The sequence below is a fragment of the Haliaeetus leucocephalus genome, unplaced genomic scaffold, assembly GCF_000737465.1.
Source record: "Haliaeetus leucocephalus isolate CR32 unplaced genomic scaffold, Haliaeetus_leucocephalus-4.0 Scaffold120, whole genome shotgun sequence".
In the NCBI taxonomy this organism is placed as follows: domain Eukaryota; kingdom Metazoa; phylum Chordata; class Aves; order Accipitriformes; family Accipitridae; genus Haliaeetus; species Haliaeetus leucocephalus.
In genome coordinates this window covers 2,467,361-2,481,771 of record NW_010972556.1, presented here as the reverse complement: position 1 = coordinate 2,481,771, position 14,411 = coordinate 2,467,361, and the positions used below count along the sequence as shown (strand labels likewise).

The 14,411-nt window shown below is 39.5% G+C and overlaps 1 protein-coding gene across 3 annotated transcripts in view; it reads right to left on the bottom strand.

The window, feature by feature from the left end:
• Window positions 1-14,411, bottom strand: part of FYB (FYN binding protein) — a 49,802-nt gene that overhangs the window by 11,246 nt on the left and 24,145 nt on the right. For 2 of the 3 annotated variants that reach the window (XM_010585810.1, XM_010585811.1), the window contains exons 4-12: window positions 13,349-13,398; window positions 12,208-12,227; window positions 11,379-11,425; window positions 9,792-9,909; window positions 7,381-7,537; window positions 5,054-5,198; window positions 2,144-2,172; window positions 892-961; window positions 193-333 (exon numbers count right to left, since the gene is read on the bottom strand). In XM_010585810.1, the coding sequence (XP_010584112.1) occupies window positions 193-333; window positions 892-961; window positions 2,144-2,172; window positions 5,054-5,198; window positions 7,381-7,537; window positions 9,792-9,909; window positions 11,379-11,425; window positions 12,208-12,227; window positions 13,349-13,398 (777 nt within the window). The remainder of the gene's footprint in view (window positions 1-192; window positions 334-891; window positions 962-2,143; window positions 2,173-5,053; window positions 5,199-7,380; window positions 7,538-9,791; window positions 9,910-11,378; window positions 11,426-12,207; window positions 12,228-13,348; window positions 13,399-14,411) is intronic. The other variant, XM_010585812.1, reaches the window with a different exon arrangement.

Genomic DNA, 14,411 nt, shown 5'->3' with positions numbered 1-14,411 from the left:
AGCTTGTTAAAAGAATAATTATATTATGCAGGTGAGAAGAAAGGAGGTCAGTGTTTTTGCAGAAAAGTATCATCCTGAGCTGCAATTTGATGCATGATTCATTAGGCTGCTGTGAGAACATGTTAGTAGCACGTAATCAATGCTTTATTAGAATTAGTTAATGTGTACTGTGATTTCCTGGCAGACTCTTACAACAAATCTCCATTATCTTCTGCCCCATTGACTTTGGTTGTTTTTTCTCGTACACTTTTCTTTTTGCCATCTTTGACCTTTAGCCTCTTCAAGATTCCCCAGGACCAGATATCATTCTTATCTTCACCCTGTGATACAGACCTTTGGAGTATGCATGCAATTATCACAATGTAAAGTGTAACATTCTTTTTAAAAGGTCCAGTTTAAATTCTCCATTGATGCACATAATTCTCATTAATGCCAGCAATGTATATACCACAAGGTGAGTACACTTACCTAAATGCTAAACTCTAAAATGCTAAACTAGAAATATGTTTGTTAGGTCATTTGTAGATATTGAGACATATTCATGGGTATAGCTATTAATCTAGTAGCTTACTGTTTCCATGTTGTTACTCAGCAAGCTAGCATTTCAGTTTGTTGTTTTCATTTCAGAGCTATTCTGTCTAGTTGGGGATTTGGGGATTTTCATGATTGCAGCTGCTTTTGCTGACATACCAAAATTAATTACAGAACAGAACTCCTCCAAAAAACCAAAGAATCCCTTTTTTTTCAGCTTCACAAATCCAACCTGAGGTATACCCACTTGCTGGTCATCCTAATACTTGCTAATTATTATGCCTAATTCAAAAATACTAAAAACTGAAATGAAAACACTCTGTTAAAGAAGCAAATTATTTAAATTATATAAAAACATACCTAGTTACAGCATCTTCATCATCAATCCCATCGTAAATTTCTTGATCAGAAGGAGGAGGTGGGAACATCTCTTTAACAGATCAAACAGTGAATTAATGCATTTACATTTAATGCTTCTGAAAAGGGTATTCATTACTGGCCTCTTAAGTATGTCAGATGTGTGTGCAGTTTGTGCAATATCCTTGCAAATGGAATCTTTCTGTAAACGAGCATGGCTCATTTATTAAAACAGTGATTTAGACTTATCCCAGTTGGGAATGCCATCCACAGCATTTAAATGGGGCACTGCCAATCGCAAGAACATGAATACTAAAAACAGATGCACTGACACTGTATTCGATGAAATTCTAAATTGCTGATTTTGGCCCAGTCATTATGATGACTGATGACTTTTAAATTTTTGTGTGCAACTGGAGTGATGTTTGGAGATGTCAGACCAACATTCTCAGCAAGTGACGTCTTGTGTTCATCCACAGAAGCCAGAGGCAAGCGCAATGTAAGCTCCCCATTCTGGTCTCAGTTCTGACCTTTGAGCCCCACCTCCTTCAGTGCAGGGTTAGCTCAGTTTCCATGTCCAATTCTAGCCACTGGTCAGAGTAATCACTGAAATCTGTACTTAGCTGGCAGCAGCTTCATTCACCATTGCCAGGGAATGCTTCTGCCATGACTAGTATCTAAACTCTAAGCTGAGAAGATGAGCTGTGCTCTTGTGATCAACAGAGAATGCTACATAAATATATGTGCTGCCAAAGGGGAAACTGGGTTTGAATGTGTGGTCTTGACAGTGTGAAACTGCTCCAGTGATACTGGTTAGGACTCCAGAATATCGCTGAAACTGAAGTTCTCCTTAGCTCTGTCAGCAAAATGCAGCTTTAATTGGTAGTATTACTGACTATTTCAGAACTGGATTTATCCTGAACAAAACCTCTTGGTTGTGTTAATATTTTGCCAATTATATCTGTGCTATTTTGTGGGAAGATTTACCTTCACAAGCAAAAAAATTAAAGTTTTGTCATCTTCTGGCATGCTTCTGATTCACAGTATCTGAAGACAAAACTTCTGTCTCACCCAAGTTCCCATAGGTGGAAAGAAAGTTAATTTGGCCACTATACTTCCTTATTTGTTGTCTGTTAGCTAACATCTAGCATGCTTATGGATAATTACTGCACTATCTGGAAGCTGCAGAGGTCTGGATTTGAAGGTAAGAAGTACACAGGAACAATTGCCCCCCCAAAGTATATGTAGAACTTACTTCCAGCTCCACTGCGACCACCACTCTGACTGGAAAAGAAGATGAGACATTTTAGAGAAAATCAGTCATCCTTTGGTAAAAGAAAACACCATGATCACCCATCACTTTTGTAGTTATTAATTCTAAACTTTTTGGCTTTGGCACTTGCCTGCATTGCCAGGTGAGCACTACAAATTCTGCACTGAAAGCTCAGGTACATGCTTGTGTGTTCTATATGGGCAAAACCTAAATGTGTCAGTTCTTTTTTTCTCTCTGTTTTTACCACACTCATGCCAATTTCTTACAGTCAAATACCAGTTAATTCTCACTAATGCTAAAGAAAATGTGTCATCTAATTCATAAATGAACTAGCGCTTAGATGAGGAGAGATTCAGGTAAAGCAGAAAAAAATACTCTGTTTTTTTTTTCCTTGGAAAGAATTCATAACAATTCAGAAAAGAGGATTTTAAGATACCATTCACAGTGATTCAAAGGGGAGTAAGAGAGAGCATTATCAATACCATCTTTAGTTAACATTAAAAAAAAAAGACAGTATTTTGCAAGTAAAGCTGTGAAGCAAATTCTCTGTTTGCATAAATCAATGCAGATATTTCAAGCCCATGTAGGTGCACATTTTCATATGAGCAGAACATTCAGTCTTAATTTTTAGTAATTGTTAGCAACTGTTAGCAATTTCCAATAAAGTGTAATTTTCAAGGAAATGCAAATTGATGTCTACAGTAATGTTTTAACATATTGAGAATATATTTAATATTCCTGTTGATAACTTTAAACTAAAGTACAAAATATGACTTAGGATCATAGGATAATTCATGTTGGAAGGGATCTCAGGAGGTAATGTAGTCAAACTTGATTGGAATAAAAATATAATCTGACTGAACACTACACAGTGCCTCCACACCCTTTAGATTCATCCCTTATGAGGAGATTTTCTTGAGATGGAATGGTAAACCAATGAATTTATTGCTCAACTAGCTTTCTTTGGGTGATGCTTTAAACCTCTAACTGCATGTTTCTAACATTTCAAGGATTCCATAGTAGCCCAGTGTTCTAACAATAACTGAAAAAAACCCCGATAGGTTCACAGTAGCTGAGATTATTTCCAGGTCAGAGCCTTACTTAAACTTACACATCAAAATAAGATATTTGTTAAACTCTTGTGCCAAGAAATCCTGAAACACAACAGACCTAGTCACTTATTAATTTTGGAATATTAACAATACTACCAATAATGAGATAATACTATTTGGTCAAGAGCCTTTTTTTTACTATGGCATTCTTACAGTGGTTTCAAAACATGTTGATGTATGTCAGACCTTCCAACAATTCATGGTCATGAACTGAACAGAATGCTATTAATCACTAGAGAAGATAAAAATGTCAAAATACAGCTTAAAGGATTTAACAAATCTGAGCCATTCATTCACCCTTCCAAGTTTCTTACACTGTTATTTTAGTATGCAACAGGGTAAGTATTCTTGTTTGCTTTTGAATTCAATAAATTTTCTAAATTCCTTGCATTGAGGTGGTTAATTGTAATGCTTGCCATACTGAAAAGGATTGGCCAAAGATACTCCTGCAATGAAGTACCTAATGCTCAGATTAGCTAAAACCTAGAACTACTAAAGCAAATCTTCTGGCTAGGTTACGAGCTATGAGACCAATGTTCAGGGAGCAAAACTGAAACTGAGCAACCTGGAAATATATCAGATACAAAACTATATTGGTTGCTTAAAGAACACCAGCCTGAAGGTAGATCTTTCCGAGCACTGTTTCTGGAGCTCATGGGGATGTTCTAGCAGCTGAGGATCCACTGCAGCCAGCTGCACTCCCTTTATTCCACGCAGGCCTCTAAGTTATGGTGCTGGGAAGCAGTGAAAGCAGGTGTAATGGCTGAATGTTTCAAGATGGTTGTCCTACACATTGAAATCCTCTATACCTGTATGCAGATCTCTTATTTGCATGCTGGGGTATGTGTTTCTGCACATCAGGACATGTAATGGAGAATGAGCACTGGTTTGTTGCACCACATGACAGAAGCAGACTTTTATGTGAGGTCAGGTAACAGAGGTACCGCCGTCATGTTGGGTCATATGATAGCCTTGACTCTCGTCACAAGATCACTGGGATATTTCCCTTCCAGCAAGTTTGGTACACTGCTGAAGACAGCACTTCTCTAGCTGCAGATCTATCTGATGTGAAAAATACAGGACATTGAAGTAGAGAGTCTGCAGTGTAGCACTGCATTGCAAATAAACGTGAGACTGTGCCATAGAGGAGAAGCTTCTGATGAAGTCAGAAAAGTATAGCTCATATCCATCTCATGGGATTTCAGAGGGCTTATTTACAGGATTATACACATTAGCCACATGCTCTTCTGAAGGGCCATCCTAGTCATGCTTCCAGAAGTCCCTTCTCTTCAAAAGGAAAGAGGTAGTAAGGCTCATAGTTAGACTCATAGTAATACTTGAAAGCAATGAGGGTGGTCAGTTCTCCACTGCAGTGAGTCTTTCCAGGGCTTTTAAAGTCTTTTGTTCTTGCATATTAGAAAAGGCAGTATGTGACTTCAAAAGACAGAACAAGAAAAGAGAGTGAGGGAAGAGAAATAAACTTCCTGCAGGTGATTTGTAATCCTGCATGGTGTGCATTTCATTCTCTTTTGGACTGTAATGCTGTAGGTTCTCTTCCAATAGTATGGATTCCTCCTGAGTATGAGTGCTTATAGATGCTGGATTCCAGAATCAGTTCTTCTTCCTCTGACTACTCCAGTTTGAATAGCTCAGTTACATGTTTCTCATACAAATGGCTGTTCTATTGTGACAAGAGTCTGCTTTGTTTTTGTAAAACTTCCCCTGACTAGGCTGACTGGGGTGAATCACTGGCTCCTTTTCATGCATTCCTTATACGTACCTGCTAATAATGTCCTGCTCTCCAACATCATCATACACTTCTTGGTCACTCTCTGGATGTGTCACAGCAGCTCTGGTAGGTGGTTGTTGCTTTCTTCTTAAAGAATCATAATCAATCTCCACCATGGTTGTTTTAATGTATCCATCTAAATGAATGAAACCATATAATTAGGCAGAGATAGTTTTAAAGCTCATGGTAATGAGGTGAGTTTAACAGAAGGTTCAGAATCAGTGATTGAATTGTTTTTTATGATCTTTGAAAACTTTCAAAGAAATGTCTCATTCCAAGCAGCCTCAGTTTGAGTCTCTGTCTACACAGATACAAATCTCAGATCTGTCTCAGATCGCCCCCCAAGCCCTCCTCAGCTGGTGTTAACTTCACCTTTATTTGCTTCTCAGCTACAGTAGAAGAATTTTCTGTGCAGACTTCAGGAATCATGGGGCAAGCTCCCTTTCTCAGCTAACCTTGGGACCACTGCAGTCTCATGGCATATTTCAGGGCAGTCCACAAGCTAAAAATTCTGACAGGTCATTAGGAGGGAGAGACACTTTGTTGGCATTGATTTTGCTTCAGGTTGGTAGACATGCTGCAGCTGCATTGCTATCCTCTTGTCCCTAGATCTTTGCTAAAAAGATCTGTTTATATCCTTGGGTGCAACGGCTCAGAAGAAACCTGTAGCAGAGCCGTTGGCCTGAGATTGGGAACTCTGTCTCTCTGCTGAGGGGAATTTTAGACAGGTGTACTCCCTGTACGGAAGAAAGCAGGAATGGATTTTCTCAAAGGTGAAAAATGCTCCTGCATTTCTTGAAAATGGAAAATCCCCCGCTGCACTGCTTCTGGGTGAACACAGTTTTTAGCGTGCTTCCCCTCAAATCTGCAACATGTTGATTTTTTTCTTTTATTTAAGTGATAAGAAGTGATTTTCCTCTGTTATTTGGTCTTCTTCACAGACCATTACTGGCCTGTGAACACTGAAGGCTGAAGCATTGGTGAAACAAACTGGGCTGTACCATTGATACTTGTCAGTGAGAAGACTTGTACAGCTTGCAGTTTTGCTGAGGCAAGAACTGGTTTATGAAAAATAAATTAATTAAAGGTAAATTAATTAATTGACTGCACATACTCAAGAAAATACCCTTCTCCCAGCCTTCACCAAGATTTGTTTTCCTACGTGCAAAACTTCAAAGTATCACAAAAAAGCTGATATTGGAACCTATCTCTTGAGATCATCTTGGCCAATTCCCCTGCCCGAGCAGGATCTGATAGAGCAGGTTGCTCAGGACTATGTCCCATCAGGTTTTGAAGATCTCCATGGCTGGAGACTCCACAACCTCTTTGGGCAACCTGTTCCCTTGCTTGGTCACCCTCACAGTGAGTAAGTGTTTCCTGATGTTCAGACAGAACTTCATATGTTTCAGTCTGTGTCTGTTGCCTCTTGCACTGTCACTGGGCACTACTGGAAAGAGCCTGGCTCCATCTTCTTTACACCCTTTCATTAGATATTTATGAACAATTATAAGATCGATCTCCCCAAGCCTTCCATTCACCAGGCTGAACAGCCCCAGCTTTCTTAGCCTCTCTTCATATGAGACATGTTCCAGTTCCTTAATGTCTTTTTACATCCAGCACTACAAAGTGCTTAGCTGGTATTGTCCAGTTCTACATGTGTGAACTCTCTTAGTGAACTTACTGTCATTTTAGTCTCCTTAAAAATCAAGCAAGTGCTTTTAATAGTTTCCATTGATTTTATGGATCAGCCTTTTAAGGTCTTGGCTATAACCCAGGAACCAGATCATCAACCCTTTATCATACTCATAGATCCACTGATGATATTTATACAATTAGAGAAACATCTTGGATTTCAGACAAAATAAAATCTAGAGGTAAGTTAGAAACTTTCCATAGGAATAGGAACAAGACAAACACTTAAAACAGGACCTTATATTCTCTGCTTCTCTTTTAGGAACACCTGTGTTATTTTTAATACAAAAACATGAAAAAATGTGATCCTTGTTACTTGCACGGAGCCAAGTTCTGATGTTATTTGAAGGCTGACATGGAATTACCTCTCAATAGGCCCCTGAAGATCCCAACATGTTGTTCCTAACTTATTCTAGTGTCTGTAGATGTTACATTATGTTGTACAATAACTTCCTACTATGAACTAAGCCTTGCATGCCAGCTAAGGACAGGAGGGTGAGTTGTGGTAATTATTTAGTTTGATGGCCAGTGACTCAGCCTTGGTAAGGCTACTGCTTGGTGTAGTGCACACATTTGCTGTCATGCAGTGAAAACATTCAGGAGCATAGTGAAGAAACAGAACTCACAACATCCTTTTATCCTGCCCAGCCACTTTCCTTCTGGGTTGTCTGTGAGGCGAATGATTTCAATCTCATCCCCCTGTTTGACAGTCAGCTCATTCTTCCCTCCCTTGTGGTCAACACAAGCTCGAGCGTGATGAAGGACTTGGACGGGTCCTGTTAACTGCAGAGAAGAAGCAACAAAAGAAATCACAGATGGAAGTTCTTTCCCAAACATTCAGACAAAACAGAAAATAACTGTAATGATGACTATTTGTTTCATTGACATTTAAAATAGCCTAGGCAAATAAACAGAAAAGCATCACTCTTGTTCCTAACTACCCAGTTTAAATTAATAACCAGGTATGAAAAGAGCATAGCAGTAGAGCAGCTGAAGGAGTGACTGGCAAAATCACAGAAATACAAAGACTAAAACCAGCAGGCTAACCTATGGAGCCTTTCACAGTTTCACAAGACAAACACATATTTAATTCCTGTGGGTACCTCCATGTGGTTCCAGCTGAACTACTCATAGGATGATAGAATGATAGAATCGTTTAGGTTGGAAAACACCTTTAAGATCATCAAGTCCAACCATTAACCTAGCACTGCCAAGTCCACCTCTAAACCATGTCCCTAAGTGCCACATCTACACGTCTTTTGAATACCTCCAGGGATGGTGATGACCACTTCCCTGGGCAGCCTGGTCCAATGCTTGATAACCCTTTTGGTGAAGAAATTTTCCATCACATCTGATCTAAGCCTCCCCTGGTGCAATTTGAGGCCATTTCCTCTCATCCTATCACTAGTTACTTGATAGAAGAGACCAATACCCGCCTCACTACAACCTCCTTTCAGGCAGTTGTAGAGAGCGATAAGGTCTCCCCTCAGCCTCCTTTTCTCCAGGCTAAACAACCCCAGTTCCCTCAGCTGTTCCTCATAAGACTTGTGCTCCAGACCCTTCACCAGCTTTGTTGCCCTTCTCTGGACACGCTCCAGCGCCTCAATGTCTTTCTTGTAGCGAGAGACCCCAAACTGAACATGGTATTTGACGTGTGGCCTCACCACTGCCGAGTACAGGGGGATGATCACTTCCCTGCTCCTGCTGGCTACACTGTTTCTGATACAAAACAGATGAGTAAATGTTCATTAACATAAATAAGTCTACCACATAATGTTCTGTGTTTGCATTTCTACTCTATAAATGATCCCAAAGTACTCATGAGAGATGATCACACTGTTTACTGGAATTCTGGATTCTCTTTGGGAGATCTTTAGTATATGTTATGAAGAAACCACTTTGGATTTTAGTATCTGTGCCTTTAAGATATATGTGATCTTGCAAAGGCATGTGGCTGTTGGCAATTACAGACTAGCTCAGGAATATCTATCCTGTATATGTGGTGAAGAAATGGGAAAGAAAATGTGCACTAAAATATATTTGTTTGCATTTAAGAATAATAACATACTTTAATGGCCGCAAGAGAGCACTATGCAGTCTGAAAGCACTCTGTGGACTAATGCCTACACTTCACAGGAGTAGTCTGAAAAACAGAGTTGGGACCCGACAAATGCCAGCTAACCCACTATTATTAACTATTAGTATTTTCCTTTAATATTTGCTCCTCAACTCATGTTAGTCTCTCCACAGCAGAACAAGATGTGAGAGAATCACCATGGCTTTACTGTGTACAGAGCATAATAGGAAGAAAAACAAAGCTTCCCATTATGTTCAATAACACTGAAGGAAGCACAGCGGAGCATTGTGAACAGGCATTAGTTAACAAAAAATGACTGGCAGATTTGTAAACTGTGGTAGTATGCTGATCACCAGCTCTATAAAAATGATATAAAAAGAAAGAACTGTCTCATTATTTAGCCCCTAGACTTTGACAGTGACTGTAGCTCCCCTACATGTGCCCTATTCCCTTCCTCCCCATTTAGGCTGGAAGTCCCTTTAGGACCCCTTAGACCAAGGCAAGGGCAATCTCTTGCAATATATTGTTGAAATCTCTTAAGGGCTGGATACTGTTCTATTTGACTCCAGTGAAGCAAAACCCACTAAATATATGGGATCCAATTCCCAGTTTTATTAAGGTCTTCTGATGCTATTCTAGTAATGTAAATGCTTTTTAAATAGAAAAGTGAAAGGAAATGTTTTTTAAGGATTTTTTACATAGAAAGAATGTGAGAAAGGAATTTAACGAAACTATGTAAGCACTGAAAAAATGTCTTTGCCCTCAGTACAGAGTCTGAAGTCAAGCATCTGCCAAACTTAAAAGGGTAGTTTAAACCTTTGTTCAGAATTTATCCAGGTGCTTGATCTACTTACCATAACAAATAGTTCTGTAGCCAGCTGAAAAATGTGTTTTGAACTCAACAATGCTAAATAAAGCTTCTTACATGTCTTTGGCCAGATTACAAAGCAAAAAGCTTACTTTGAATCTCTTCCTTAGTTCCTGCTCTTTCTTTTCTTTTTCCTTCTGTTCTTTCTTCTCTTGGTCCATTCTTCTCTTTTCTTCCTTGTCTCGCTTCTTCTCTCTTCCCTTTGGTGTTCTGAAAGTGCATTGCCAGGACTGAATGTAGCAGTGACACAGATCTCACTAGAGCTTTCTTACCCAAGGTTAACAAAGAACTACATGTGATGGAAGAAGACTTCTGCCAGTGAAATCAAAGCTACAGATTCTAAACCCTAGTGTGGCTGCAACAGATAGAGGAAGCAGCCCTTTCTTTTATATTACATATATAATTTAAAGTAGCTGTCCTCAAGAGGACAGTATGCTAGAAAACGTTGTCTGAAGGTCGGAGATTGGCTCTAGATGTGCATGTCCAAACATTTCTGAGCTAATTTTGGCAAGCAAGCTCGGAAACTAGTAGCAGTCTAGGTGTTGTGGCACTGGCTGCAGCTGTTAAATATTTACCCAGGGCATCAGTGGTTGATGCAGCCTGAACTGAAGCCTGAGCTACCACTGGACTGCGGTTTTAAACCTAATTGCAACCTATTCCAGCAGTCAACACAAATGAGAGTCAGTCTTTGGCACTGCATCATAAATGTGCCTATCACACCAGGGTACCTTGCCTGCTGTGCCTCATGTACTGGATGGTACTGAGACCTGGGCCCTGGGATGTAATTAGGATGATAGCTACAGCTCTGCCATTTGCTGTCAACGGTTCAGATGGATGAGCTGTGCTTTACAAACCTTATGGAACTGACTGAATAAGGCTCCCTCCTCTTCCTTTTTTGGTACTTTTGCTAAAGTAATTAATTTGATATGCTCAAATTATATTTAAAAAAAGACTGAATGAGGACCCCTTGTTTTGGTTATATAGTTTTAAAATTATCTGTTTTCAAAGCGAATTCAACAATAAATTTTTGCTGAAAGTCATTCCACATCTGAAACAAGGTATTTTTGTGTAGGAAGTTTAGACTGTTACATATTCCAAGGCAATTAGAGCTTTTCTTTGGCTATTGTCATACAGTGAATTCCATACATTTAGACATAGCAGGGCAAAAGACTCCTTAAAGTAAAGGGCTAAATGGCAGAAGAATGAGTAGAGCTCAAATTCTGGCTCTGTAGCTATGCTAGGGGACTCAGGCCATGAGAACTGCAAATCCAGCCTCTCATAGGAGTTTTAACTACATTTCTCTAGAAAGCAAGAAAAATAACCACAGTGAAAGATCTGTCTGGGACCATAGTACCTAGGGGCTGAACTTATTTTTCCTCCTAGGCTGTAATTCCAAACAGTGACTCAGACATGTTCCTTAGATCAGAAATCAGACTTCTGTTATCTCAATCACAGTAACCACATGATTTTATTGCAGGAGTTTTTCCAGCCCAGGGCATAGCAGATCTAAGTAAGAAAGAACCTGTGAACAACCTGACTTTCTCTGGGTGAAATGAATGAACACAATAATGCCTGACATGGACTGCAGTGGAATCACACTTTTGTGCCAGATGAAGTATCTTTGTTAGCAAGCTTTTAGTAATAAAGATACAACAGATTATAGAGTATAAAATTACTACCTGATGTCATTTATGTCTTCATATGTTTCTCCATCACTTTCTTGGCCCTGTAAGAAAAATTCAGTTTTCAATGGCCTAGATACATTTGGAAAGACATGAAGAAACTGGACCTGCTATGTGAGCTTCATATATACTATATAAAAACATTTACAGCAAAATGTAAATATAAATTCATTTAATCTTCCCACCAAGTTACTACATTATTCAAGCCCACTATTCTTTTTTTCTGACTTTGTTTTTATAATACCACAACTATAAAGTCCTGGATTGTTACTATCACACTAGCACATTGCTTAGTCCAAAGTGGATGTTTTAATCGCAATGTTAGTCCTGGAAAGCCTTTATGTGTGTTGATGATTGCACTGCCATGATGAAGGTGCCAGGTTTAGCAGTAGATAAACTAGAAAGCTAGGGATCTAAATGGGACTCAGATTAGGGTCCCAGAGACTGTTTTAGTCCTAATACAGCCAGGTACTTTAAGACATGGATACGAACCTGTGCTTAACTGAAACAAGTGGTTTGTTACTAGAATAGAACAGGGCCTTTGTTTCTGGAAAATTTCAGCAAAATGAAATGTCAGTGGAAATAGAAAGGGTGTGTTTGCTTTTTTTTAAATCAATTTTTGTTGTCTAGCTGGTTTTGATAATTAGTTCCAGTTTGCTCTGCTTACCCATTTTAGTTCTGTCCTTCACAATAAGAAAGTGCTTCTACAATTTACTGTCAATATACTGGATTCATTCTGCAATTAATTTTCTAAGGCATTGAAGGGATTTTACTAAATTTGTAAGTTTGTGCTGAGGATAGGTTTATCATGGAGGATAACACTTACCCCCTCTGTATTTCCATGACCTGTATGACAAAAAATAAAAACAGGGTATTTATTTTTTGCTGTACAGAAAACAATTCATTCTAGCATTAACTATTTACAAACTGCTAATAATACCAGTGATAAGAACTAGAAATATGTGCAGGCTCCTGGCTTTAATGAGGGTATGAAAGCAAACATCAGAGTTTTTCCAGGTTACTTTTGTAGTACACTGTAAACTAGAAATATCTACGAAATAACATATTTCACTGCATATTATTAAAAGTGGAAGATTTGTTTTAAAGATTCTTTAGTGACATTGATGAATTTACCTATGCTATTTGTTTACAAAAATGCCTGTTTATATAAGAAAGTAATTGTTAAAAACCTAATAAATCCAAACAGACCTCAAAGGACTTGCTTGGACCAGCTCAACAGCTGAATAAAGAGGCCAAAGGCTCTTTTGCTAAGCCAGCTTCTACCCTGGACTGCAGGATAAGAAACTCTGTGAATCTCCTGCTTCCTCCTTACTCTGCAGACAGTTAAGTAAGAAAGGAGCTTGGGCTCAGTTTCACCTCTACAGCCCACATTGCTGTATGACAGGGATGGCTAGCACACTAAAAGTTGCATACTGTGCCTGGCACAGACCAGCTCCGCCCGAGGAGAGATCAGAAGGCAGATTGAAATTCTTTGCGTCACAATCTGCTTCTCTGGCTGCTCCTGGTACAACACAGCGACTCACTGCCTCTTATTGAAGGCAGACCACAAAGCGACACTAGAAGCACAGTCAACAATTTTATTTTTTTTTATCAAGTATAAAACAATGCCTGCTTCACCAGTGCACACAACTTCAACTCTGAAACAGAAGCATTCATTTTGGTTCAGATTTGAAAATCTGTTAATTTATGGTCCCAGTATATTTGTAACCAAAAAAAGCGGGAAGAGAGGGGATATATTTAAAGCAGCTCCTGAGAGTCTGTCATATTGATTATAGAACAGTTAGTGTTATGAGACAACCATCTTCACCCATAAAACTGCAGAACCAGCATAATTATAATTAGTTACATAAGTCATTCATGAATACAATACGCTTTTGCTTATCTTATAAATACAATATGCTTACAGCTTCTTATAGCTGCCATTAATTAAAATGTATGCATCTTACCCTGTGAAACAAATTCAACATCATCATAATTTTCTTCATTGTCTGGACTTCTGTAAATAGGAAAAAGTGGACATGTGAAACCTATGAAGATGGTTTTATGATGGCATTTTTATTCACCATTGTTCTGGTGCTTTTTTCAGCTATTTTATACAATGGCTGGACAGTCTGTTGAGCCCTATATGCTACTTAAGTACCCATGAGATTCCCTAAATTGTTCTTCCTGACTGCAACTCATTTTTTCAGATGGGGACACCTTGATCCTAAGTATAAAAGGAGAAAATGAGCCAAAGGCACTCACATACCATGGAGATGAGTGTGGTATGACAAATATAATAGGCAGATGGGCTGACTGAATGGAAAGAATCTGTTGGGATTTTTAACCACCTTTGCAGGTGCAGCCTTCATACACAATGCACAAGCAGTATGCCAGACTTTTGCTCAATGTTAAAAATAGCTCCAAGACTTGCTCCTTGACTTGTAGGGCTTAAAGTCTAAACAAGGGACAAGAGAAACAGTGGTATAAGGTTAGGCGGGGTAAACAGCCTCTGATGTTAGATTTAAGAGTGCCGTCAAACTGAGAGAATCAAGAAATTGAGAATATAACTAGTAATAACATCAGGGACTCTTAAATTTATAATACCTTCTAACAGTTGAAAGAAAACTGGGGCTGACAGTCATCATCAAAGAAGTGTAATCAAAGAAAGGACTTGAAAGCAGAATGTGATGTTTTAAAACTGGCTTGATGGCGAAAGCACCGAGGCAGGGTGAAGGAAAAGGTGTGTCAGCACCCAGGCACAAATTTTCAGTGGAGGGAAGAGTCCAGAGGGCACGCAGGAGCGGGAGAGCAGAAGGGCAGTCTGGATGTTGACTTCGCAGGTCCCTCAAGGCCAAGAGGACACCCTTGGCGCTCCAGCATTTGGCAAGGAGGGTCTCCAGGAGAGCTTCTGCAGGGGCCGCGGAGCGGCTGCCGGCTGCCGGCGCTCCGGCCGCTGGATGGGGCGGTGATGGCAGCTCCCCGGGGCCGCCGCCGGCCGGGCTGGGTTGGCATCTCCCGCGGCCCCGA